We start from the raw sequence: 25,040 nt of genomic DNA, 5'->3' as shown, positions 1-25,040 counted from the left end.
GACTTAAAAAAAAAAACTTTCAGAATGTTATTTGTCATGTTTACAAAGCAGAATTTATAAGAAGAAAAAAATAAAGCTGGAAGTGTGTATAAGGATTAAAGTAGGGAACCTCCTTAGAGCCTCGGCAGTTATCTCCCCCGGCAGCAGAACAGCAGCTGCCGCTGGGTGATTAAATTGTTAACGTGCTTGCTGACGTCACCTTTCCGAGAACACTAGTACCGGTATGTGTGATTTACTATAACAAGATCTTAAGTTTTTCCTGTTGGCAAATGACATGTAATATTTACAGCGGTCTTGGTTTCTCTCCAGTAGAAACATTTCAGATAAAGTGATACACGAAAGGAAAGAGTAATGCTTTCCTATCCCAGCAAAATAATACAAAGAGATATATTTTACTTTAAAATGCACGTGTCTTAATTTTACTGTGTATTGGCTTTGATAATATTTTTTTTCTTCACGCAGAGGTATCATAATTTTTTTTAAAGACTCCTGAAAGTCAAAATGGTGTTACCTTACAACTGGAATGCTAATAAAAACAGACTAACCCAGTAAATTTCTCATGCTTTTATATTAAAAAGAATTTTTCAGCATATTTCTGTTCTCTGCATGTTTGTACGTGGCTGCATGTAAAAGCTAGGACCTAAAGGAGGTGTGGTAACAACTCCAAATCTGAGTCCTTGAACAACAACAAAATAGTTGTACTTTACTGTTGACTTCTCTACTTTAATCCAGCAAGATCATCTCTGGCAGTTGCCAATAGTAGATAGATGAGGGAGAGTATAAAAGCAGATCAAAACCTAGTAAATATATTTTCCCAGGTTTCCAAACATATGGAAAGTATTTATATAAAATCATATGAGCAATCTGTAGAACAAGAGTCTTAATTCAGTGACTGTTTTTTGATTGCCATCAGCTTTTTTCATGTGCAAGGTTATATTCATGGATTTCTGAGATAAGCCTTGTGCTGTACAGCCTGGCTATGAGTTCAGTTGTCATAGCTGTGCCGAATTTGATACTTGGAAGTTGCTCATGTGAAAACTCATGATTTTGTGCATTTCCCAAGATGTCTATCAAAAGGAAGTTAGCCTTTTGGTGCAGGGAGAGGGAAAAGTGGGCTGGCATTTTAACAGCAGTCTGTGCCCCAGTTGAGTTTTGTGGGCTGAAGTCTCTTAAATTCATTTTAGTTTGCTGTTTTTTATTTACTCTTCTGAAACAGTCTGCTGAGGCTGTTGAGCTTCAGGAGGTTTGCAGTCAGTTGGATCTCATTTTCTGGCATGTGGTTGTGTACAGATTTTAAACTAAAAGTGCTCTTTGTTTAATACAGTGACCAATAAATGGCTGAAGCATTACTTACTATGAACAAGTCTCATTACCTAAATGTCTCCTAGAGGCTGATAAATCAGATACTAAAAGGTTCTAGGAACAGCCACAATGACTTTTTATTATGCAGTGTTTGAGCTTGACAGTGTGATCATCTTTCTCATATTAATGTTAGAATTTTATCCTTCGCTTGCCTCTGCCATAAATAGGGGAATCTTCTGTCTTACCTATGTAATAGTGAGAGACTGACACCATGTAATTAGATTAGGCTTCATTTAATTTAAAGATTTGTTAAATATGTACGTTTTTGCATGTGTCTCTTTATTATTGTTATATTGTACAGTATTTGACAATAACTCATAGGGAAAATTAAATTGATCAGTGCTTAGTTTGAATTACTGCAAGTATGTTTTGGTGAGTTTTTTTAGCTGTGTGAGTTTTTCTTTATGATTCTACCTCAACCTATGAAACTTCACCAAAAATTTTGGAATTCTGAACACAAAGGAAACCATGCAGTGGAGTGATCTGATGTGATAGGACAGCGTTGCCTGGTGTGAGTTGTGGTGCTGTTGTATTAAGGAAATGCAGCTGTTGAGGGATGGCTGTGAGCATCTTTTGGCGTGTACGGGAGGGTTGTTTTGTTTGGCTGTTTTTTTAAATAAAAACGGGTATTCCAGTTTTCTGAGCATCTGCTAGTAATCGCTTCCTGAAATTACTCCCATGTAATGCTGAGGGGAGAATGAGACAGGCAGTTATCAAAGATAGATGAGAAATTATTTTCACATATACAAATAATTTACTGCTTGGGTAGGACTGCAGTATTTATTTCAAGTTGCTTGTCAGACCTAAACTTGCCTGTGAGAGAGTATTCATCCAGATGGATGCATCATTAATTCTTAATTTTATTTGCATTTTAGATGATCATAGTCGTGTAAAACTCCAGAACACCGAGAATGACTATATCAATGCCAGCCTAGTGGTCATAGAAGAAGCCCAGAGATACTATATTTTAACACAGGTGAGTAGTACCAATTACTACAGTATTACAGGGATTGAGAATCTAGGGGAGGGGGATTTGTACTGTTGTAATTTGTATTTGGATGATTCCTTGTCTGTACGTATTACATATATTTCATATTAACAGGCTGTGTGATGTAGCTGTGATCAGATTATCTTATATTTTAAGAAAAGCTAAAGGGAATATTGAGGTATGATTAATTTACTGCGTATGAAGCTTTTCAAGTATTTCTTGCTCTTCAGTTCTTTAGGAAATAGGTTGCAACAATACTTTAACCCCTTAATTCATCTTGTACCTTCTGAACAGTAGTTTTAATTCTAACGGCAGAGTAGTATTGATGCTCAACCCAAATATGCTTTCCCTGAGTTTTTATTGTTCTGTTGTTTGGTTTTGTTTGATTGGGTTTTTTCTTAAAAAAAAATACGCAGCCATTTCAGTCTGGGCAGTGTGGTTACTTTCTTGCCTGCCACTTCTATAATTATATTAATAATTTGTTTAAACTTTCAGAGGAAGACATTCCTCTTTTCCACAGTGAACTATTAACTGTGTTCAAATACCGGTTTGCCTGTATGTTCTCACGCCCATTTTTCTTTACTACACAGGGTCCTCTACCTAATACCTGTTGTCATTTTTGGCTGATGGTATGGCAACAACAAACCAAAGCAGTTGTCATGCTGAACAGAATTGTCGAAAAAGAATCAGTAAGTGAAATTAGTTGTAAAGCCATATAATTTTAATACAGTTGAGCAGTGTTTGATTGTTACATTAAAAGAATTAACAAACTTTCTCACTGGTGTACAGCATAATGTGTATTGAATGTAACATTAAAGTGATGGAGCTAAGACCTAAAGTTCAGTTTGGTGAAAATAGCATCCATTTGGTGATGAATGCAGAAAGGTGAAAGTAACATTCTGAGAAAGGAGGATATGCAGATAGAAATAGTGTGGAGTAGAGGCAGCGTAAGATGCTCTTGGAACAAAATGGAAGGTGGGAAAACAAGTTTGAATTAAAGTATCTTTAGATTAATTCCTCTAAATCTGATTCCTCTGAAGAGTAGTATATTTGTTATATAGAGATGTTAGCTGTAACAGTGAAGACAAACTGCTGCCCAAGAACTGGTGAACAGTTGGTATACATGCAGAATACAGAAATTTTCTGCTGTGATGTAGCTTTTCTGCTAATGCACATAAGAGCACTGTGGATTTTAGTTATAAGTGCATGTCATTTGAGGTTTATGTCTTTTCTTCAGAGTAGATTAGTTAGGGAAGAAGATTGGTCTTCTAAAAAGTCACTTATTTTCTCGTGCAAAAATTTTCCTACAAAAAGTTTGAGTGCAGAGCAAGAGGAATAAAAGACAATGGTTTTGCATTGCTTTGTTCGTTTATCCTTTGTTTCACTAGAACCTTCCAGTATACAACAAGCCTGGAGAGAACTGGATGTGATAGAAGAGTTCTGTAAATGTGCAGGTGTGCATGTCAGAAATGGGGGGAGGAAATGCTGAAACAGCTGAACAGAGGTCTCGGTTCCCTGTAGAGAACTAGAGGGGGGAGAGAGAGAAGGGTTAAGATGTATCTCAAAACATGTTAGCCCTGCAGTGAAAGAAAGCATAAACAGATAAAGCTGGAATGCATAATAGCCACTGAAGCAGTTGTAGTGACTTGTCTGTAAACATTATGGATTACAGACTTCGAGAGTTCTCAAACTGGGAGCAGGTACTTGAGTCTACTGTGTTGAATAATGGGGTCTCAAAATATGCACATGCAAAGCCCAAGATACTAGGATATTTAACCAGATTTTTTCTTTTTTCCCCCTTCTTTTTTTCCTTCCTTTAAAAAAAAATCAAATAGGTGAAGTGTGCACAATACTGGCCAACAAAAGAAGAAGAAGTTATGACATTCAGTGAAACAGGTTTCCGTGTGAGGCTGGTATCTGAAGACGTCAAATCCTATTACACAGTACATCTACTGCAATTAGAAAATATCAATGTAAGCTTTTCTCAGTCTATACAGCTCGTATTTTTGGGCTTCAGTGTACTGTGAGAACCGTTTAGCATGTTGTCACTCAAGGTTTGTTTGAGCTTTTGCAGTGGGAATTTTAATGCACTTGGCTTCTGAGGATGTTAAAGAAAGATGTTGGTGTGGAATATAAGCAAGTTAGACCTCAATTTATACATTAAAAAGATAACATCTTCAACATTTTTATATTTTCCATATGGCAGCACCTTAGCATGCTCAATTGTAGTTGATGGTAGTGGTGATTCTAAGAGGAGCTGTAAGAATTAACCTAAAGAGAGGAACACAGGAGTTGAAAATTCTGATTTCCTTTGACTATCCGAAATCCAGCTTAATAATGATTGGTTTTTAGTGGAACTTGAATTTTCCATGTAATTCAATCCAGCTATCTTAAGTTTTTTGGGGGACGGGTGATTACCACCTGTAGATAGGTAACTTGTCTCCTCTTGCTTACCTCCCCTTTTGCTCCACAGGACCAACCATCCTTTTCTCTTAAAAAATTAAGCGCTTTGACAATTTAAGCAAGTTAATCTCAAAAAAAATTGTTCCTGGCCTGAGCTTGGGTTGGAATTTGCTGCTTCTGTTTCAGAGTGGAAGACAGGATTGAAGAACTTGTCTGTTTGTTCCAGCTATGTCTTGTAAGATATTCTCTCTCCCTATAAATCTTGCCTTAAGTGCTACTATGGCAAGTTTTATTCAAGATTGTCTTGTTAATTCAAAACCTCCCTCATGAGATCAACATGATAAAACTTGGCATGTTGTTCCTTGGTCTCTTCCTTGTAAGAAGAGCTTTGTGAAATACTGTCCTGCTGACCTAAAGAATTTCTGTTTAGTAGTTTGTTCAATGACAGCAAGAGCAAAGAAAAGAGGAGTAGTGCTTGCAAGCTAGTGCCTGAGAAAGAATAACTCTTTTTGGAAAGCTGAATGCAAGTTTTCCTAACTACCAAAAAGGCTTTTTTGTGGAATTATTTGGCAGATGTTGGCCCCTACTCTTAAACTTCCTATTTTCAAAGGATGCAGTTTTCATCACGTGTATGTTTGAACATAACATTAATTGGAAAATGCAGAAATGCCGTGAGGAACAGCACAACATATACTATAGTAGACTTTGGAGTTGGAACTACTGAGCACTTAAATTTCTGGGTTTGTTTTGGACCAGCGGTGCCCGTCAGCACTCTGCAGAGTTTCTTGTATGTCACGTAAATCAGTTTCACAAATACCTAGAAAACTTTCTGTATTAAATTTTTATTTTAATACCCTGGCACTCTTGTAAGGCTCTACACATATTAACTCCAAAGAATAATTTTTATATAAAACACTAAAAGAAATAAAACATACTTGGTTATTCAAACAAAAAAACTGCATAGTTTCTAGACTAACGCTATGAATGTTAAATGCAGCCTTTTGTAAGGATTTGATAATTATACCATAAAACTTGTGGGAACTTGGTATTCACAGTAACTTGAAATGTGAGCTTAACTGTGTTTATGCAAGTTACTCTGGAGGGGCCTTTGGTGGAGGCAGAGTGTAAGACATTTAGCCACTTGATGCCTGGAATATAAGATGACTCATGAACAAAATATACTCTGAATGCCAAGAATACTTAAATTTTAGCATTTCCTTGAAAACAGAACCAAAATTGTCTTTATGATATAACCATTCTGAGCTGAAGTATATTTGTCTTACTGCAGCAAATCTCTTTTAAGACATAAGCAAAATACATATGTATGAAGAGTAAAGTGCTTGTTTAATGTTGTTACCAATGAAACAACCACTGAATATTTGGTTGTTTTCTTGTTGATTTTGTTAAAGAGCACTTGGAAGTACAGGTGGAGTTGGGAGGGTGTTCTTTTTTTAAGATTAGAGCAAAGCATTTGGGTGTTTGATTCATTTATATCTGTTCTAGGCAAACATTTGTTTTTGCTATTGGGGCTGGCAGAGTCCGGTAAAGCTTTGGAGAGAAAATGGTGTTTATTTGTACCTTTCCAAAAGTTTTGAAAATATTTCTAATGTTCTTTGTCTTGCTGGTGATTATTGTGGAATTTCCTTATTTTTTGCCTGACCCAGTCTGCCTTTTAGAATACAGGCATTTGAAGCTGCTTTCCACCATGGTTCATTGTGTGTTCTCCATGGTTTTGTCAGTGTCAATTGTCAGCCCTTCTGCAAATTGAGTGCTGCTTTCTGCTGTAATAGCTCAGGTTCAGAGTTCGCCTTGAGCAAAGACTTATTGTGAAGGCTTCCACAAACCTATGCCTCTGTCGGAAAATAAGGGTAGAAGGAAGAAACTGTGCTCGCGTTAAAATTTTGTAAGCATTTATGTGTGAAGCTACTGCACGTATATGATTTGAAGCAAAGTGTCCCAGCATATTGTAGAAGTGATAGTCAGGTGTTTGAGAGCCTTTTGTTAAATTTGTAAACTAACCTTCTATTGGATAGTGTTGCTAAATTTTGTGGCAATATTATGTGGAGATTCTCAAGTTAGCTGTCAATATCTAACAAAGACTCCATCTTGTGTTGAATATGTTTTTATATTCTTTATTGCTGCTTTTAGCTTTTTTTTTTTTTTTGGTCACAACTATAAGTATTGGTCTTTAGAGAAAGAAAACTTTTTTGTTTTCTGTAATTTCAGGTGTGGCAACCCAGATACCCTGAGAAAATTGCAGTGTGACACATAATTAATGGAAAGCTTATCCCAGTAGTTCCTAAAAATTTTGCTAGAATGGTTTGAGTGATTTTTATGAAAAATTATTGGCTTTTTTTTTTGGTAGCTAGTCTTAGGAAATAAATCTTGGAAGATTGTGTTGTGGTTACCATAGAACAAGCTGGTTTTCAATTACTGTGCAGAAATGTGTTCGTTGTGTATAACATAAAATTTTATATTAGTGCCTGAACCTTGAAGTCCAGGGTTTTTTAATTTAAAAGACTAGCTGACTTCCTGGTAACACTTCAAACTGAAGTTAGCTGTTCTTTAAATGTGAATTTTTATCCATCAACAGTTGTGAATCTTTAGCAAGCCAAAATTCTTCTCGTTACAGTCCGAAGTCACTTCATGTAAGTGATAGCTATGATGCATGGCTCAGTGACTGGGAGTTCTTCAAGAAAGGGTGCTACAGATACCCACACAAAGGCAGTGTTTCAGCTGTACAGCTTGACTGCCAAGCACCACTTGAAAGAGCCATTCTGTTTAAGTGAGAAATGTGGGAGGTTTGAAATATTCAAATGAGATTTGACTGTAGGATTAGAGACTGCAAGTTCAGAGAGGACCAGCTGGTTCCGGTGCACTGCAATGGGACTCTCGTAGAAAGATGAAGAGACGAGGTATTTTTAAAATGAGTTGAAGGGATGGAAAATCATGGGATGGACAAAGCCTTCATGCAAGAAAGAAAAAGAATTCTGTGGGTTAGAGCTGAGTGACATGTGCAACAGCGCTGTTTAATCTCTCTTTTAGAAATACTTATTTCAGATTAGTGTATAAGCAGGGTGACACTTGTGCTTGAAGCAGTACCTTTTTTTTTTTTTTTTTTTTTTTTTTTAGGAAGAGGATGCTAGTGCTTGTTAGAGGATGAAAGTGGGGGGAAAACACCCCTACACAGACAAACCCCACATACCAAATGACAAAAAAGGCATTTTTGCCTTCTTGAGGTGTAAGGGAGGTTTTCATCTGTAATGCTGTCTAACGGTCTTGCGGGAAGGGAGTTATCATTTGCCACTTAAAGACCGTCTGATTCACGAGGAACAACCTTAACCTTTGCTTTACCTAATAGGTGCATTTAGCTCACCTCTCCAGTTTTCTTTTTCATTTTGTTTCTAAAATGATGAATTATTTTTCTTAGAAATAGAGGAAATTGCTTGAGTGTTATTTCCAGATTTCTTATTAAAAATTTATCTCCTTCATGTTTTTTAAACAAACAGGTCATTTCTGTTGATTTGTGAGTTAACTCGCCACTTAAAAAATAAGGTACAGAGGAGCAGTTGGAAGATCTCAGTCGAAAATGCAAAGTCTTGTTTTAATGCTTTGCTTCAGACAAAGGAAAGTCCCAGTGTATTTAAACAATTTAGGCCTTGGTAGTCTTTTTTCCACATGAAATCTTCCTGTGAACTCACTTTCCCAATATCATAGATCACACTCTGTTGTCTTTGTTGAGCTCTTAGCCAAAAGACAAAATATTTCTGGAAGATAACTGTGCATTTGAGAGTCACTGGAGTTGTGTTAATATTCACTGTTTTCTGTGAAAATACTGGCAGTCTTGCAGTATGAGGCATTGAAGGCAAAAGACAAAACGGGAGAGTATTTTTGTTACTGTGGTAACCACGAACTGGATTACTTCAGTTTCACAAAGGAGTTTCGTAAGCTGTCTCTGGTAAGAAGTTGAAATGGACTGAGCAGATGAAGAACAGTAGAGTTTATTTTAATTTTAAGGCTGTGTTTTATTGTTGCTGAAGAAGGAAAAATAACTTTTCTAGAATACATTGATATTTTAAATCTTCCTGTGTTCAAACTCTGTCAAGGTTTAGGTAGGTTTCGGTCTATGTGGAAAATTTGATGTAATGGAGAGAAGGTAAAAATAACTGAACATTTCTAAAATTCCTGAGCTAAAATCAGTGATCAGTTTGTCTCAGAATCACCATGGCAAGGAGTAGCATTTAACAGCAAGTCTGAAGTGAGTTCCATAAAAATATAATCTAGATTTTATATACATATTCTTGCTGTCATTTCAGTACTTGCAGTTAGTTGTTCGTGTTAGGAGAGAAACTGTGTGGTTCTAAAGCAACTGTATGATTTTGGAATCCTCCTTTTTTACTTAAAAAGACTGAATATGTCCTGTGGAAGTCTTGCTAGACATCCTGCTGTATGGGTTGTTACAGGCCTTTTCCATAACGCTTCCTGCTCCTCACAGTAATGTGGTTCATAGAAAGGAGATGTGATACCTCTTGGCATTAAAACTTGCTCTGAGCAAGAGTGGAGAGTGTATACAACGCTGATGTGGACTTTTTTCAGTAGTATTAATTCTAGCTGTCTAATAACTGCTGTCAGCCTTTAAACTGCACTAATGGTAGAAAAGGAAGGATATTTGGGAGTAAGTAGTAAAGCAACCCAAATATATTGGGAGTTTGAGAAGAAGAAAGAAATGCGTATGGTAATAATTGGAAAGGAGGAAACGACCAACTCGGATAAAAAACTGCTTCAGCTTGCACTGTTGGTTGTCATCCAACTTCAAGCAAGTTATGGGATGGTTTGTCTAAATGGGAGTTTTAAAATAGAAAATAGCTATTGATTTAGATTGGGGAAATGTGTGCTAACTGAACAAAAGAGGAACACTTCCTAGTTGTATTGTTTTATTTGTTTTCACTTCTAGAGTGGTGAGTCCAGGATGATCTCTCATTTTCATTATACCACATGGCCAGACTTCGGAGTTCCTGAATCCCCGGCTTCATTCCTGAACTTCCTGTTTAAAGTCAGAGAGTCTGGTTCACTGAGTCCTGAACACGGGCCTGCAGTAGTTCACTGCAGTGCAGGGATAGGACGTTCCGGCACGTTTTCATTAGTAGACACTTGTCTGGTTCTGGTAAGTGTTTGCTTATTCGCTCTGTCACCTCTTCCCTTCTCCTGACGCCCTGCCTCCATTCCCAATGTGGGCTTTTTGGTCAGAAGGCTTTAAAAACATTGAAGTTAATGACATGCCAGTGGAAACTTTAATTAAGACATCATGCTTTCTTTTTCTTCACATATTTTGACGGTTTAAAAACACAGCTCTTGAAATGCATTTACAAATCCATCTTCAAGTACGTTACGTATTTTCAAAACTTCCTGGAAAGTAAATAGTAAGCATTCTTTCCCTTTTATATAAGATGTGCTTAGAAAAGGTTGAGGACTGGTTGGTTTTTTTAATATAAGTTTAAAGTTAAGCTTGTGAATATATATGGAGATAATTCAATCTATAAGTCTTTTTCTCCAAACATAGAATATTTCACAAGTCTGACAGGCCCCTTTTCTTAAGAGTGCAGAAAATTGTTATCTGAACTAGCATGAGAATTCAGGCACGTCCCTGGATCTCCTGCAGTATGTAATCAAGAGTGGTGCAGAATTTCCCTTGCTGTGCAGCCCCCTGGGAGATGGGGCTTGGCAGCCAGTTGCAGTGTCGCATGGATGTATAGATTTCTATGTTTACTCAGCGAGCTACATCATCAAAATTGCTCATGACATGAGTGAACTTTAAATGTTAAATAATATTTAAAATCACTTTAGAATTTTGTTGGATTTTGAAGTCCAGGCACAGACTTTTTGTCTGTGCTTGGCAATAGTGAAAAGGACAGCACAGGGTTAGGTGAAATAGAATTTCATTTAAGTGACAAGAGACTTGTCTTTTGGTTTGGTTAGATCCTTTCAACTTATTTTTTGATTTTTTTCTTCAGTTTTTCTTTTTTGATGCATTTTTGAAAACGGGTATATTTTGATGCAAATATACTTTAATATTAGATGATTTATAGTGAACATTATAAGAAGTGCAGATATATGTTTAAAAACACTCCATGAATGTAATGTAGGGACAAGTGTGTGCATTGTTTGGATTAGGGATTCTGCTTTAAATAAGGAAACTTCTGCCACATTCAGTCTGTCTAAATTGCTGTTCCATTCAGGAGCAGCAGGAAATACTATTTTACAGTTCTGATTCTTATAGTCTTATTTCAAAGTTTCAGTACATGCCTGAATAAAATCAGGCATACTTAAATTTCTTAAGTTTAAAACTTGATATTAGAGTACTAATTTATTTGGTTAATACAGGATCATCGATTTGTTCATAGTAAGTTTTCATTAGACGGTTTGCATTTTATCTGTAAAAACAAAACAGAAATCATTTGAGTGGTTAATTTTCTATATAACCAATATAAGCATAATATGAAGAAATTAATTTTTAGATTGAATTTTATGACTTCCACTTGCACTTGTTTTTACATACCATTGATACTTTCAATGTAACTTTCTTTACAGATGGAAAAAAAGGACCCATTTTCTGTAGATATTAAGAAGGTATTACTGGATATGAGAAAATATCGAATGGGACTTATTCAGACTCCTGATCAACTAAGATTTTCATATATGGCTGTAATAGAAGGAGCAAAATTTATAATGGGGGATTCAACTATACAGGTAAACTTATAGCTCTATGTGTTTAAACAGCTGACTGCAACAGTAGTAAAAAATGAGCTCCAAGTTATTTTAAAACATGTAACTTTGTGGAATTTAAATAATTAGACTTTTTCAATAGATACCTAGGAGGTATCAGAGGATATCTGTTCAGTGCCTTCTATGAACTAAACTTCTAATCCTATGTATATGTCCCCTTTTCAATAAAATATAAAAATAATTTGTCTGTACAAATGTTTAGAAAAAGAAGGTTCAATCTGTATCTTCAATACTAAAAAGCAAAAGTAATGACCAGTACTGCTTTGGAGATAGTAAGGATCTTTTTTTAGAATTTCTTGATCCTTGCTATGTATTTTCCCAACAGAAAAGTTGCCTGATGCCCCAGATAATGTTTATTACTAAAGTTGCTGTGTTTTTTCATGTCCCTTAAAATCTGTGTTATATTTAGTAGAATCTAGCCAAATATAATGAATTTTAGGGCAAAAAAAATTACCTATCTCAGTGTTTCATCAGAGTGGCTTGCAGGCATAACAGTAGCTACAGTGATGTTAAGTGACTGGAGCTGGGAGCAAGGCAGGACTGGGAGGAGAGGCTTCAAAGCAGACTTAATTCTACTTTCATATGCTGGGGCTCTTTTATTTTGTTGATTTCTTAAAATCATGAATAGAGCAGATAAGCTAAAACACGTTTTCTCTCCTCTGTGGTTCTGGTAGTTGTCTAATTCTTCTCTTTAACAAATGTTTCTTGACTTGCTAGAAATAATTTTGCACAATTGCTAATCAACACCTGGGACAGTGTTCTGCTAGTCTTGACACCTGTGCCATATGCCCGGAAGACTTCATGATTCATCCTAACAGCAGTTTAGTGTCTTTATTTTCTGGAAGCTGTTTCTGGTGGTATGAGGTATTGTCTCCAGTAGTATTTTTCTGCTTTGTTTTTTACAAAGCCATGGTCCACACTGTGAGCAGGTCGGGTTCCCACACTTAGCCATCTAGATCACAGGATTTCTCATTTCTGGATACAAGGGAGCAATCAGGTTCAAGTGTGTTTATTTCTTCATAGTAAGAGAATGCCTAAGAAGGCACACTTCTCATTTGTTCTCTTTTTCTTGTTATGACCGTTCAGATGATCTTTCTTAAACCAGTGTTTCCTGCATTGCAGGCATTTGTCCTGATGTTTTTCTCTTTAGGCCTCAGGGTCACGTGCAGAAAATCAATTGGCAGTACTTAAAAGGAGTGTTTCTCCTTTCAAGGTCAGATAGGCTGCTTTTTTGACCCTGAATGGAACAGTTGTACTCTCCAGAGCGTGAGAGGTATTCACTTCTGTCTGCTAATAATGGGGAGGGCATGAAGTTATTGACTGCTTCTCTGTTATAACATTAGCCAAGTGTTCATCTCTGACATAGCTATGGTTTTGGAAGTCAGTATGCAAACACAACTTGCTGCCAGCTAGTGGCTGCAACTGCAACATGCATGCAGTTTGTCTGCTTAAGGTTGTACAGTATTTAATTGATCCTGCCATTCACACAGTCTTGTCATACATATTTAAACTTGGAATTACCAGCCATTTCAGCAATTGTTATTACATGTTTAGAATAGAATTCTTGGTGAGAAATTCCTTCTGTATGACAAGAGCAGTAAAGTTGTCTCTGATTTCAGTTTTTGCTGTGTGGCTTTATCACTACAGGTGTAATCAGTATTTGTCTTAGGCAGCAAGTCTGTTGTGGACACAAATATGTCTTCCAAAAGGCCTTTTTCTGTGACAGTAAGGAGAAGCTGCTAAGTGGATTTCCATTTGTCAGTGGCTGCTTCTTTTTGTTTGTATGTTTGTTTAAAACAAAACAAAGAAAACCTCTGAGAATTAAGTATTTTTTGGGTCAAGACTAGTCCCTTTGTGAATTTCAGATCTGTACTGGAAGCTTCTTTGCAATGGAGAAGTCAGTTCATTGTTAAAACTCATTCTGCCAGCAGTCCATTTATAAGTGGCTGGCTTTTCTGTATCACTGTCTGAGTTTGATATTTAGTTTAAACCATCAGTCTTGAATTCATGCTGCAGACAGGAATCTATCACTTAGATTTGAGAAGAGTCAGTTTTCAGTTCATCCTCCCTATCATAGACTTTTAAAAGGAACTGATTTTTTTTCTGCAAGGTATTCTGTGTCTTTATAGGCACTGAATGATTTGTGTCAGAAAAGAAATGGTGGGTTTTTAGGGACAATTCTTTTCCTTCCTGTGAACTTTCTAGGGTTTTTTTCTGCATGAAGTTCTATTGCCACAAGTCCTTCAGACTGTTCATCATTAGAACAGTTACTCATTAGGGCAGAGATCTAGCAAACCAAGTTTACTTCCAATTTTTTTTTCCATCTTGATTTAAATTACTTCTCAAAACAAGGTGAATAACTGTTTTATGATGCAGTAGGTCTCTGGGCTAATGGGTCGCTATGTGAAATAGTAGTCTGCAACTGGCATAAATAAATCTAGTGAAATTTTCCCAGTTCTCTCTTTTTAGGCAGTTCTTGCATGCAAGTCCTATTGTATTTCGAAGCCATGAAAGGTAAGAGCACAGTGTAGACCTGTACTGAGTAGAAGGAGATGGAAAGTGCTGGACAGTGCTGGGTGACACAAGACAGGTTGCTTCCTAGTTGTGGAGCTACTGTGGACAATGCAAACCCTAAAGTTGATGGCCTCGTGCCACCTTAGTAGCATCATCCCAGAGAAACAGAAAAAAGGATCATTGATCATTGTTGGAGAAGATACGTCTTCCCCTAACCTTATTTCTTCATCTAGCAGGTTTTTTTCTTGATCTGGTAATTCCTTTTAATCTACTTTTGTGACTGTTCTTTTGGAAGACAACTTGAGCAAGGGTTGTCTTTAGTGTTAGGGGAATGTTTGAAATATGTTCTCCTTGTTTGCAGAAACGGTGGAAGGAGCTCTCTAAGGAGGACCAAGCGCCACATTCCGAGCAGTCTCCTCCGCACCCAACTAAAATAACCACAGAGAAGTACAATGGGAACAGCATAGGCCTGGAGAACAAAGATCAGATGGAGAAAGTAAACACTGACCTGTCCACTAAAGTTCAAGATATCACAGATGGGAACACTGAAAGGTAGGCAAGATAAAGAAAACATTTAGAAGGCAGATACACTCTCTCGAAAGGCTTATTTCTTATTATAAGAAAATTTCAAGATCTTTCTTCAGTAGAGAGGAAGGAATGGTGGTGTTTGACTGTCTTATTTAATTATTTTAAAAATACAACCTCATTTGTTCCTTGTGATAGAGTTTTACTGTTGAAAGGTCAAGAGAAGAAAATGTCTCTGATTGAAGCACCTAAACCTCCTGCTTGAAAGCATTTTCCTGCAAACTATCAGTGAACTCCATTATGCAGTGTGAATTAGGTCCTAAAATTGCCAAAAATAATTTGGTACTGATTTTTAAATACAGTGCTAACTTCTGATTTAAAAAATCCATGTTACCTCAGAAACACAAAGGCTTCATCACCTACCACTTTCTGTGTAGCGGTTGAAATTGTATCATTGGAGCCATGTTACCCTCTGTTCATGTTAAATCTACCACTGTGAGTAGCTTTCTGTGGTTTAGCTGTCATGTAAATTTGTCTTTCTCCTTCAAGTGTCTCTTCCTCACAAGTACAAATATCTCAGCTGGGAGGCACTGTGTCACTTGGGCCTGCCCCCGTGGGGGTCACCAAATGGTGATCCATAACCAGAGATCCAGAAACCAGTCAGGGTTGTGCTGACCTGAGCCGTGCAGTGCACAGGAGGAGGCAGTGTCTGTCCCAAAGGGCTGCAGCCTGGGACAAAACACAGCAGTTCAGTGTGGATAGGCTGGAATTCTGAAATAACTTCTGGTTCACTAAATGCCCTGATGGGTTTGTCTTTCCATGTCTTCATGAGTGTTTTTGAGAGGGAATGACAGCAGTTCTGTAGATGTTTGAAGGAACCTCTCACAAGTGGGGTGGGGTGTGGGTGTGAGTGTGGTGGTTGTGTGCTAAGGAGTTGGACAATCAAAATGGGTTTTTGTGTCGTAGTCATGGCTGTCTTAGAGATTGTGAGGGTACTTTTGGAGACAAGACTTACAAAGTGGCCCTGACAGTGTAACAACACACAGAACTGGGTTTTCAGTCTGTGTCCTTTATCAGGATCTGGTTCACAGCTGGAGATGGGTTATTATTAAACCTGCATGCAGGTGTGAGTAGGTTTGGATCAGTGTATCATTGATGCTGGTATGAACTCTGCAGTGGAGGGACCCATGTACATACTATGAACGTATGCATGTAGTATCTGACATTGCATACAAAACCAACCTCCATTAAAACATCTCTGCCACCAAATGGGGCACAGACAGGGGTGAAAGACTAAGCTCAGATAATTTAGCTGACTCCATCTGTTCTTTGTTGAACAGCGTAGGTCAAGTGCCATGTACATCTTTACATCTGTCATTTACTTACTTCATGGGGCATCACTGATCTGAAACTCTCCACATCAAGGTGGTTAAAACATCATAAAAGATTGCTTGGCTTGAATTATATATACTGCTGCTTGATGCTAATAGTGGATTAACAATAGGGAGTGTGTTGGAAAGAGGTTTGCTTTAATATTGTAATAGCCTCTTTTCCTGTTCTACAGTGTAAGATTTATCTTTTTTTTTTCTCTTTCAGTTCTGTCCGAAAACGACTGCGGGAGGATAGAAAAGCAAACACAGCACAGAAGCTGCAGCAGATGAAGCAGAAGCTAAATGAGACTGAAAGAAAAAGAAAAAGGTGGTTATATTGGAAACCTATTCTCACTAAGATTGGGTTTGGTACACTGATTTTAGTTGGTGCTTATTCTTTCTGGAAAATGTATTTTCAAGAACATTCCCTGTAAGTAAACAGTAAGCGTGACTGCTCCGACAGCTAATTTTGCTGCAAGTTAATGACTAGGGGTGTGACTTTAAGCAGTAAACTCCTTACTCCTGGAATGGGTACAGACTGTTACATACAGTAGAGAAGTGATGTAAACTTGATCCCATGTCGACATCTCAGGACTTTCCACTGCAGGTACTTACAAAAATGAACTGCTGCCCCCCAACAGAGTTGATGGTTTTTGTTTATATGAGCAGGTGCAAACTTGCTGCAACTGTTTATACACTTTTTAAGATGGTATTCTACCAGATCTTAAACAAAGCTGAACCATGGAGGTTTAGCTACTGAAGGCTGTCTGGATTTAAATTTACATGCCTGACGTAAGCAATAAACAATGTTGTATCATTTACATTATTAATGCAAAGAAGTTATCCTTAAATATGTGTAATGTACTAGTGACATGAACTTAAACATTTTATATTCTTACAACCTAGGATAAATATATTTTATAATTGCATATTTAATCTTTTTGTAGTTCACTGTACTTTTAAAAGCTCAGTTTGTACAAATTTCCGACCAAAATAATTTCATTTTGAAACTAAATGTAATTATAATTTGTGCATGAAAAGAACAGTGCAACCATTCCCCATATTTTGTCTCTCCAGTTTGAAATGAGCAGCTAGGGGTCTGATGAAGCACTTGCCAATTTCGACTCTGTTAATTTGCATTCCTTATTTATTTTTTGTAGTTTTCATTATTTAAGTAAGGCATAGAAATTCAATTTTTTTTAAGACTTCTGAGAACTTAGTCCCCACTGAGAATCATACTGTTGATTAATGTATTCAGACTTCAGCTACTGTTTGAAGGCCAACATTTCAAGTTCTGACATTCCATTAAATGTGAGACATAATGTTTTGTGTGTCTATAGATTTTAATTGCTAGAAAGAATAAAATTCACTCATCAGTGATAAGTGTAGAAAGCACTCAAAGGAAACTAGTTGGACTTCCAAGGGTGGCTTTAATAGGAAAGAAATGTTGGTAGTGTTCTGCCATACCCAGTTTGTTTGCCTGTATGAGCCACTTTGGTGGCTTCACAAAGAATAGAACTGCTTTTCGGTTTCTCCAGCACTGTATTAGAGATATGATGGTAAAACACTTGATGACTAATATTTTGGGAATAGCTGTGCTACAGCCCCTTTAAAATTATCGAGCACTCCCTTTCCGTTCCTTGGGCAATAACACTTTCTAAATATTAATTCTACACAAATCAATTTCTGTGCTTTAAATTACCTTGCAGTACAGATGGTATGTGGCTGTATGTAGCTTGTTGTTCCAGTTGAGACCTAATAATTTGTAGGATTGGATTGTACTTTGAATTATGGATTTTATTTATTCAAGCATTGCCTTGTTGGGTGACTTCAGAGAAGTCATGTTTTCTCCTTCTGTTTTCTTAAGCTTGGTTATTTTCTGTTGGGTGTGGGGTTTTGGGAATTTTCTTTCCCCCCCTCCCATTTTGTAAAGTGCTTCCTGGATTTATTGCTGAAAAATACTAAAAGAGCTGGATGGTTACTTTGTTCCTTATTCAAAGGAATTAACTTGAAAGTTTTTCAGAACGTCCAAGCTTGGTAATAACATAAAGAGGCATGGAGCCCAGTTACTTTGACATTTACTACACAAAGCTAAGTACAGTTTACCCTTTGAAACTCTCATTTCGCAATAGCCAATACTGTTTTGGACCACACTGTTTATATAGTGTTTATATAGTAAACAAATGCTAAAGGGTCCAGATCAGAAAAACAAGTGCAGTTTCGTACAGTTCTCAGTTCGGGAACTTGTGCTTCAGTAGAACAAGACAGTTTGTTCTGCGGCATTGCTGACCAAATGTGCAGCCCTAATAGCTAAATGACTTGCTGACTGCTTTGACACAGCGTAGGCAGGCAGCTCATATATTTCAAGGTGTTTCACCATTTTTACAACCACAGTAACTTTTAGCCAACAAGACTGTCAGAAGATTTTTTTTCTTTCTTTAAATTGAGAAGACAGGTGTTTCAGTATCAGCTGTAACTGTTAGTAGGTGTAAATGTATGTGCCTTATAAATATATTTTGGTTACGGAAAAATACATGGAATGTAATTAAATGCTTTTGTAACAGAAATATTCCAGATTTTATTCTAAATACTTAAAAGCAGCTAAGGAAAAAGTGCAGGCGAAACCTTCACTGATATCACACTGTCATTTATTTCCCTTCTCTTGGCATGAGAAGGGTTTCCTGGGTGACCAGTATTCTACAGGCACTGAGTTCTAACTGCAACTCGTCAAGTTGTCACTGGAGTTGTTTCCCGATTCCATCTTCCAAATTCTGGCTTTTCAGTTTTGTTGATCCTCAGCAAACATTCCTCATTTCAGGGTGGATCAGGGCAGGAGGTGGCCATCTTGCATCTCCTCACTCTCTTATCTTCTTGATGCAATAAAGCAGGACTTGCACATTCAGCAGTTGTTCTGTAAAAGTTTAGTTTGGTTCTGTGATTGCAAGTACCTTGGGAGTCTTAACTGTTAATAGTTTAAGGAAGATGAACCGATAAAAGTCCTGGATAAAACTATTTTGAACAGTGAATTGTTCATGGCAGTATGAGAATAGGAATGACAAGCGAACAACAGGTTGCTTAGTACACTCCAGGAAATAATTTGGATAAAAGTCTTCCTCCTGGTCCATCACTAATCCTTATACCCCAAAATCTGGCGGAGGCTTGTTGCTGCTGCACGCTAAGCCCTTGTGATACTTTGTAATTCTGTGGGATTTAAATTTGCAGCAGTTTTGCACAAGTTGGAAGTTAAATAGGAACAACTATGGGCCAAACTGAAGAACTGCTGATCCCAGGCACCCCTCTGATAGGAAATGCTTCAAGGGTGAAATTGCAGGACGGGCCTTCTGCCCCCTCTCCTGCCTCCCTCCACCCTGTTTTCTGGCAAGCTGCTGGCTGCTCCTGTGCTACTTCTAAAACGTCGTTGGGCTTGGTTCAAAGGGTTACTGTGTTTGGTTTTCCCCTCTATTCTGGAAATGCATCAGTCAAAATTTTTGATGCACAGTGGGCATCTCTGCATTTGATAAAACAATGTTTGACTCTCAGATGAACACTCATGTACAAATTATGCACATTTTCATTAAAAAAATTCCTAGCAAACATTTGGATCTCCATTGCAAGGAGTTTGCAAAGTTGGAATTAGTTCTTTAGGTTTCCTGTTTATGTTCTTGGTGCAGGGACAGTCCACTTAGAGTGACGGTACATCTGTATTTTCCTTGAAATGTATTAAGTAAAATAATTTAATTCAGTGTGAAATAGCAATTTAAAAAAAACTATGGATTTATTTTATGGAAGTGAGATGTTGCAAGTGAAACTTAGCTTATTCTGTTAAACCTCGAGTAAAATGGTTTACTGACATCAGTTTATATCCCCCTGAAAAGGGAAGAGGTATAAATGTGTATGCATGTATGTGTGACTGGATCGTGCAGGCAATTAAAAAGCCTGGCTAGCTTTATGTTTAATGAATGTAAACCAAATTATTTAGTTTGCTGTTTGGCATTATAGTAAAACCTGAGACACTTGAGGACTGCACGAGAAAGTATATTAACGGTGACAAAAGAGGAAATCTTCTGCGTGGCCGAGTGGCTTAAGCCAGAGGATGGTATTTGCAAAGTTGACGTAACACACAGTAGTCTTCCTGGGCTTTTTTGTTTGCCCCTGAAGTTTTAAGTCAGTCTTTCATTTTTATGTACGAAAAATAAATGTGTTCAAAATTGCATCTCTGTCTGAGTCTTTATTTAAATTGGAAGGATAAATACTTGGAAGCCCTTTTTCAGTGTGTCATAACTGATCGAGTAAAGCTGCATTATGAATCAGTGTAGTGCTCGCAGAACTCAGACTTGTTTTACTTGTAGTAGCTTGGGGGTGTGGTGCCGTGAACACCAAGGTGTCTTTCTGTGTTCCTCGGAGTAGACACTTACCTTGCCTAAGAGCAGAATGTACAGTGCTGGGATGTCTTCCTCACTACAGGAAACCTTTGCCTGTAAACGGTTGTTTCTGTGCCGCTGTGCCAGGGGTGGCCTACAAAGCCGTGAGAGGTGGTGTGTTTTGAGATGCAGCCTGCCATAGTCCCACTGAGGCCCAAGGAGACTTCTGCAGTGCTTGGGGTTAAATGTGTGAGGAAGGGGTTTGCTGGACTGAGACCTGTACTTGGAAATCCCCAGCAAGGATGTGCCTTATACTGTAACGTGGAAATACCTTCTGGAAAAGCAACAGCTTTCCAAGAGTACTTGCTCTGAGGCAGTAGTTGCTCCAGGGAATGCATGAGAAGCTGTTTGGTATTGACAGTGGGCTGCAAACCCGCTGTCGGTTCTTAGTTCTTTTTTTTGTTGTTGTTGTTTTTTTTCCCCGTACTCTGTACTGAATCGGTGACTTTCTTTTGGTTGTATGTCGCAGGCCGAGACTGACTGACACCTAAGCCTTCAAGACTTGTGAATATTCTGCAGCTATAAACTGCAAATTATTGACATGCAAAGCAAGACATGAGCCCCCTCTTCGGGAACAAAAAGTGAGGTCTGTTAAGTACCAAGAAGACCTCAGTTATCTGTTTACAGCGTAAACTGCACCGAGGGGATGAAGACCACCAGCAGCGTGTGCTACTTTGCAAAACGAAATAATTTGCCATCTTGTGTTTTTTATAATGCCTGTATTAATGTAGAAAGATGTAAAAGAAATAAATTAGGAAATATTTTGTTTTGTACTGCCATTCTTATTGTATTTTTATACTTTTTGGCAGCATTAAATATTTTTTTAAATTGACAATATGCTGTTGTGTGCACGTTATGTTAGGGAGAAACCGTTAAGAGCCTGTTTTGTGGAAAAAGAAGCCTTTTGCCTTAAGGTTTCCTGATACCTGTCTTAACTGGAAAATGGCAAAATTATTAGAAAGTGCTTAAAAATATTTCCATTAATGCTAAGTATTGTAGTTTGATTTAGGAGGAACTCTTGCACATTTCTTTTGTAATACACCACTAAGATTATTATTTTATTAATCTGACCAGTTGGTTTGGTAGTCCTTCTTATGTTTGCTATAAAATATGCACAAGATGTTCAGAGTAACTTTGTGAAGGGAAAGTGTTTTGTTGGTGATGCTTTAAAGGGAAGACAGATGTGAAACCTGACCTCTCATGACCCACGGTCCTGTGTAACAGGAGCTCAGGGCCAGGTGCAAAGCGCACAAAGTCAATGGTGTCTGTAATTAAACGGGTTTTGGATTGTGCCATCGCCATGTGTTGTATGTACAGTATTTTCCTTCACGTATCCCACCTTCTGTCAGCGTTCTCCCTGACAAAGTCAGGATGGATTGGAAAGGGGTAAACCGGAGTGTTGCTTAAAGGAGTTCTTCCAACAGGGTCAGCAGTGTTTCCAGCCCTGTGCCTTCTGTAACGGAGCTGACCTCAGTTCTGCACTTGATGTTCTCTGACAGTTTCAGATAAACCTTAACTCACAAAAAACATATACAGTTACTATGACTGTCTGAACTGGCATGTGGTGGGGTTTTATATGTGATTTGCACTGTGCATATTTCTGTAACAGGTTTTTGTAAAAATCATACAGTTACTGAAAGTAAATCGTGGAAGAGGGGGGAAATCTAGGCCAACTAAAGCAAGTTTTGCTAAAATAAGCAGCAGCCTGAAATCTTAGCAGAACTTGGTTTCAAGACCCATGCATGAAAGCAATTATATTGAGTTGTGTTTAACTTGAAGGGGAAGCTGAATCAGGGGAGTAGTTAATGCAATTACTTGAGCTAAAGACAGGCTTGACACCATCCTCAAATAGTCTGAATTGCCATTCTGGTTTGTCCAAATATTTTTGTTTCTTTAGGTGATTAGCATTGTTCTGAGCGTGTGTTGGAGGAGAGAACATTGTGACTTGATTCAGCTTTCATTTTCAAGTTGGTGCAGCTGTGAGACCAGGAGTGTTTATAACAAGAGATGAAGTTCTGCCAAAACCACTGCAATAAACCCTGTTATTGTTTCATACAGGAACAGAGCCCGTTTATATTGCTTGGAATGTCTTTGGATAAGGCTTGCAGCTGTTCATGCCTTTTACCTTGGGCTGTGGTTTAGGTTTTCATTATTTTTCCCCTCTTGGAAGTATGAGTAAGCATGCAGTGCATGACTACTGGAAACATGCATGCGCTTCATTATTTTACCTGCTGCTATTAGAGCTATCATATATGCAACTAGTTTATCTTGTGGGGCACAGAGGGCTGAATAATGCTTGTCAAAATGCTGACTTGCCCTTAGTTTTTAAATGGTTTTCAGCTACTGAGCTGATGGATCAAATTTGATGTCAGGGCAACTCAATGAATCAGCAAAGGGCATCAAGATATAGCAGATCCTAAACCAGGGCTTTGTCAGGTTTGATTGAGGGCTGCCTTGTGACAGAAGTCTTGGCTTACTGGCCCAGGAACTTCTGCTCCGTGCATTTGTTTTACACAAGCTGCAATTCTTGACCACTGTTGGGACAATGTTTTTAAACAGGTGAAGGAAGGGGAGAGGCTGCCTTTGGAGGAAAGGGACAAGTGAATGTCTTAATTGCAGCCTTTAAAGAAATGGGGTTAGAAGAATCAGACTTGTAGATGGCATTTTTTTCCAAACGAAAAAGCTGTGATTTACTGGCTGCCAGTTTTTATTCCATGTTCAAGAGCAATGTTGCAGAGGTGTCTTTATTTTTGGTAGTCCTCTTAACAGCAGGACAAAGCCGCGGCCCTGTTCTGCAGGCAGGCTTCGGTGTGTGCAGAGAGTGGGCTCGCCCTTCCCGGGGCTCTGGAGGCGGGAAGGGCTCTGGCCAGCCAAGGGTAGCCGCTACCCGTCCTGCAGCGGCATCTGGTGGCCGCCTGTGTCCTTGTCTCTCCTCATAAACGTCGAACTGTCCTATACCTTTTCCACAGGGAACAGGAAAGCCTTGAGGATTTTCTCTTTTAGAGAGTACTCCCAGTACCGAGTGCTCTCCTTTTCCCTTCTCGAGGTTTCACTCGGCTGTGCTTCTTGAGGAGGTACTGAACATCTATGGCTCACTTAAGAAAAATACTGTGGAGCAAACGACACCCCGTTCATCGCTTCTGTCTGGTCCTTCAGTCCAAGAGACTTGATCTGCCCCCTGCTCTATATACACCCTGTAGGCACTTTTTAAAGGATACAAGGAATCCTTTAGCCCTTAACAATACTCAGCCCTGTCTTTTTTCTCCTCCACTCCAAGGAATTGCTCTTAGGGCACAGGTATAAAAGTATGAAAAGATTTATCACCCTTATCAAGTCTTTCCAGTTGGTCACTCTAGTTAACATCTATTTTAACGTAGATCCAAAGTTCAGAACTAATAGGAATCGGTGTGCAGGACTGGAATGCAGTCAGCTATACACCCATGAGGCTGGAAATTAGGGATGAGAGGGGAAGAAGAGGGAGAAGAAAAATAGAGCCTGAGAGTCAGTCTTCACCTGTCCAGCTCGGAGCCCACCTTGAACCTCGCCTCAGACCAGTGGCCGATGCTGGTGCTTGGCGAGAGCTCCTGCAGTGCAGGACACTGGTGACCTGGAGTTTCTGTGTGACGGACAATTACACATCCATTGCTTTCTGCACGGAAGCTGCTGTCACACAGCAGCTGGCCTGTGCCTCCCAGCACAAGTGTTGGGAATAAAGAGGGAAGTGACTGTGCTCCTTTCTCCCTTCTGCCTCACGGCAATTTATGCACTTGGCTCAGTTTGAATGTGGTTAGTTTTTCCAACTAGTTTTAGACTTACCAGACTTGCCTTGTACTACACATGGCCTTTTGTCTGCATTCCTGGACTGCTTCTGCATTTTGACTTGCCAGCTTATTAGTCTGGATACCTGTGGGAACTCCTAAAAATATATTTTGGTTATATATTTTCAATACTTTTCACAATGCTTTTCAACGCTAAATCATGGATGTGAGATGGTCAGTTCAAGAGTTGCTTTTAAATAAGCTGATGTGACCAAGCACTTCAAAAAGATCAATATCGAACATATAACCTAATACAACAAAACAAGTACCATGAAAAACATCAAACACGTGAATTGCACATCACACAACCGCTGTCTCACACTAAGCTTATAAAACACACAGATACCTGCTCTCAGGGCACTGTTATCCAATTACTTTATGTCTCAGAGCACTGTATTCATGTTCAAATCAGTCTAAGAAGGCTCATCGACCTAGAAAGCTGTAGTTTTAGCATCCCAGCAGCCCCTGGAAGTGCAAGAGAAGCCTGGAAAAGGGAAGGCTCAGGCGTGACCTACTTGCGGCCTTCCAGTACTCAAAGAGAGCCCACAAGAAAGATGGAGAGGGATTTTTCACAAGGGCATGTAGTGACAGGACAAGAGGGAATGGCCTTAAACTGAGAGTAGGTTTAGATTAGATATTAGGATATTAGATATTACGAAGAAATTACCGTGAGGGTGATGAGGCACTGGAACAGGTTACCCAGAGAAGTTATGGATGTCCCATCCCTGGAAGGCCAGGTTGGATGGGGCTTTGAGCAACCTGGTCTAGTGACCAAGACGGGGGGTTTGGAACTAGATGATATTTAAGATTCCTTCCAACCCAAGCCATTCTCTGTTTCTAAGTAGATCACAAAAGC

General features: G+C 38.5%; 1 protein-coding gene across 2 annotated transcripts in view; it reads left to right on the top strand.

The window, feature by feature from the left end:
• PTPN2 (protein tyrosine phosphatase non-receptor type 2) overlaps positions 1 to 21,663 on the top strand; it is a 29,526-nt gene extending 7,863 nt beyond the window's left edge. Inside the window, exons 3-10 of one of the 2 annotated variants that reach the window (XM_027742952.2) lie at positions 2,238 to 2,338; positions 2,941 to 3,039; positions 4,186 to 4,323; positions 9,708 to 9,917; positions 11,342 to 11,500; positions 14,412 to 14,602; positions 16,172 to 16,273; positions 20,836 to 21,663. In XM_027742952.2, coding sequence (XP_027598753.1) covers positions 2,238 to 2,338; positions 2,941 to 3,039; positions 4,186 to 4,323; positions 9,708 to 9,917; positions 11,342 to 11,500; positions 14,412 to 14,602; positions 16,172 to 16,273; positions 20,836 to 20,857 — 1,022 coding nt within the window. In that variant the 3' untranslated portion in view covers positions 20,858 to 21,663. Of the gene's footprint in view, positions 1 to 2,237; positions 2,339 to 2,940; positions 3,040 to 4,185; positions 4,324 to 9,707; positions 9,918 to 11,341; positions 11,501 to 14,411; positions 14,603 to 16,171; positions 20,159 to 20,835 lie in introns of those variants that run through there. The other variant, XM_027742951.2, reaches the window with a different exon arrangement.
• Positions 21,664 to 25,040: the final 3,377 nt, after the last annotated feature.

Source organism: Pipra filicauda, unplaced genomic scaffold, assembly GCF_003945595.2.
Source record: "Pipra filicauda isolate LSUMZ 115617 unplaced genomic scaffold, ASM394559v2 scaffold52_size3558583_pilon, whole genome shotgun sequence".
NCBI lineage: Eukaryota > Metazoa > Chordata > Aves > Passeriformes > Pipridae > Pipra > Pipra filicauda.
Note: the sequence above shows the minus strand (reverse complement) of the source record. Positions and strands in the feature narration are given on the sequence as shown.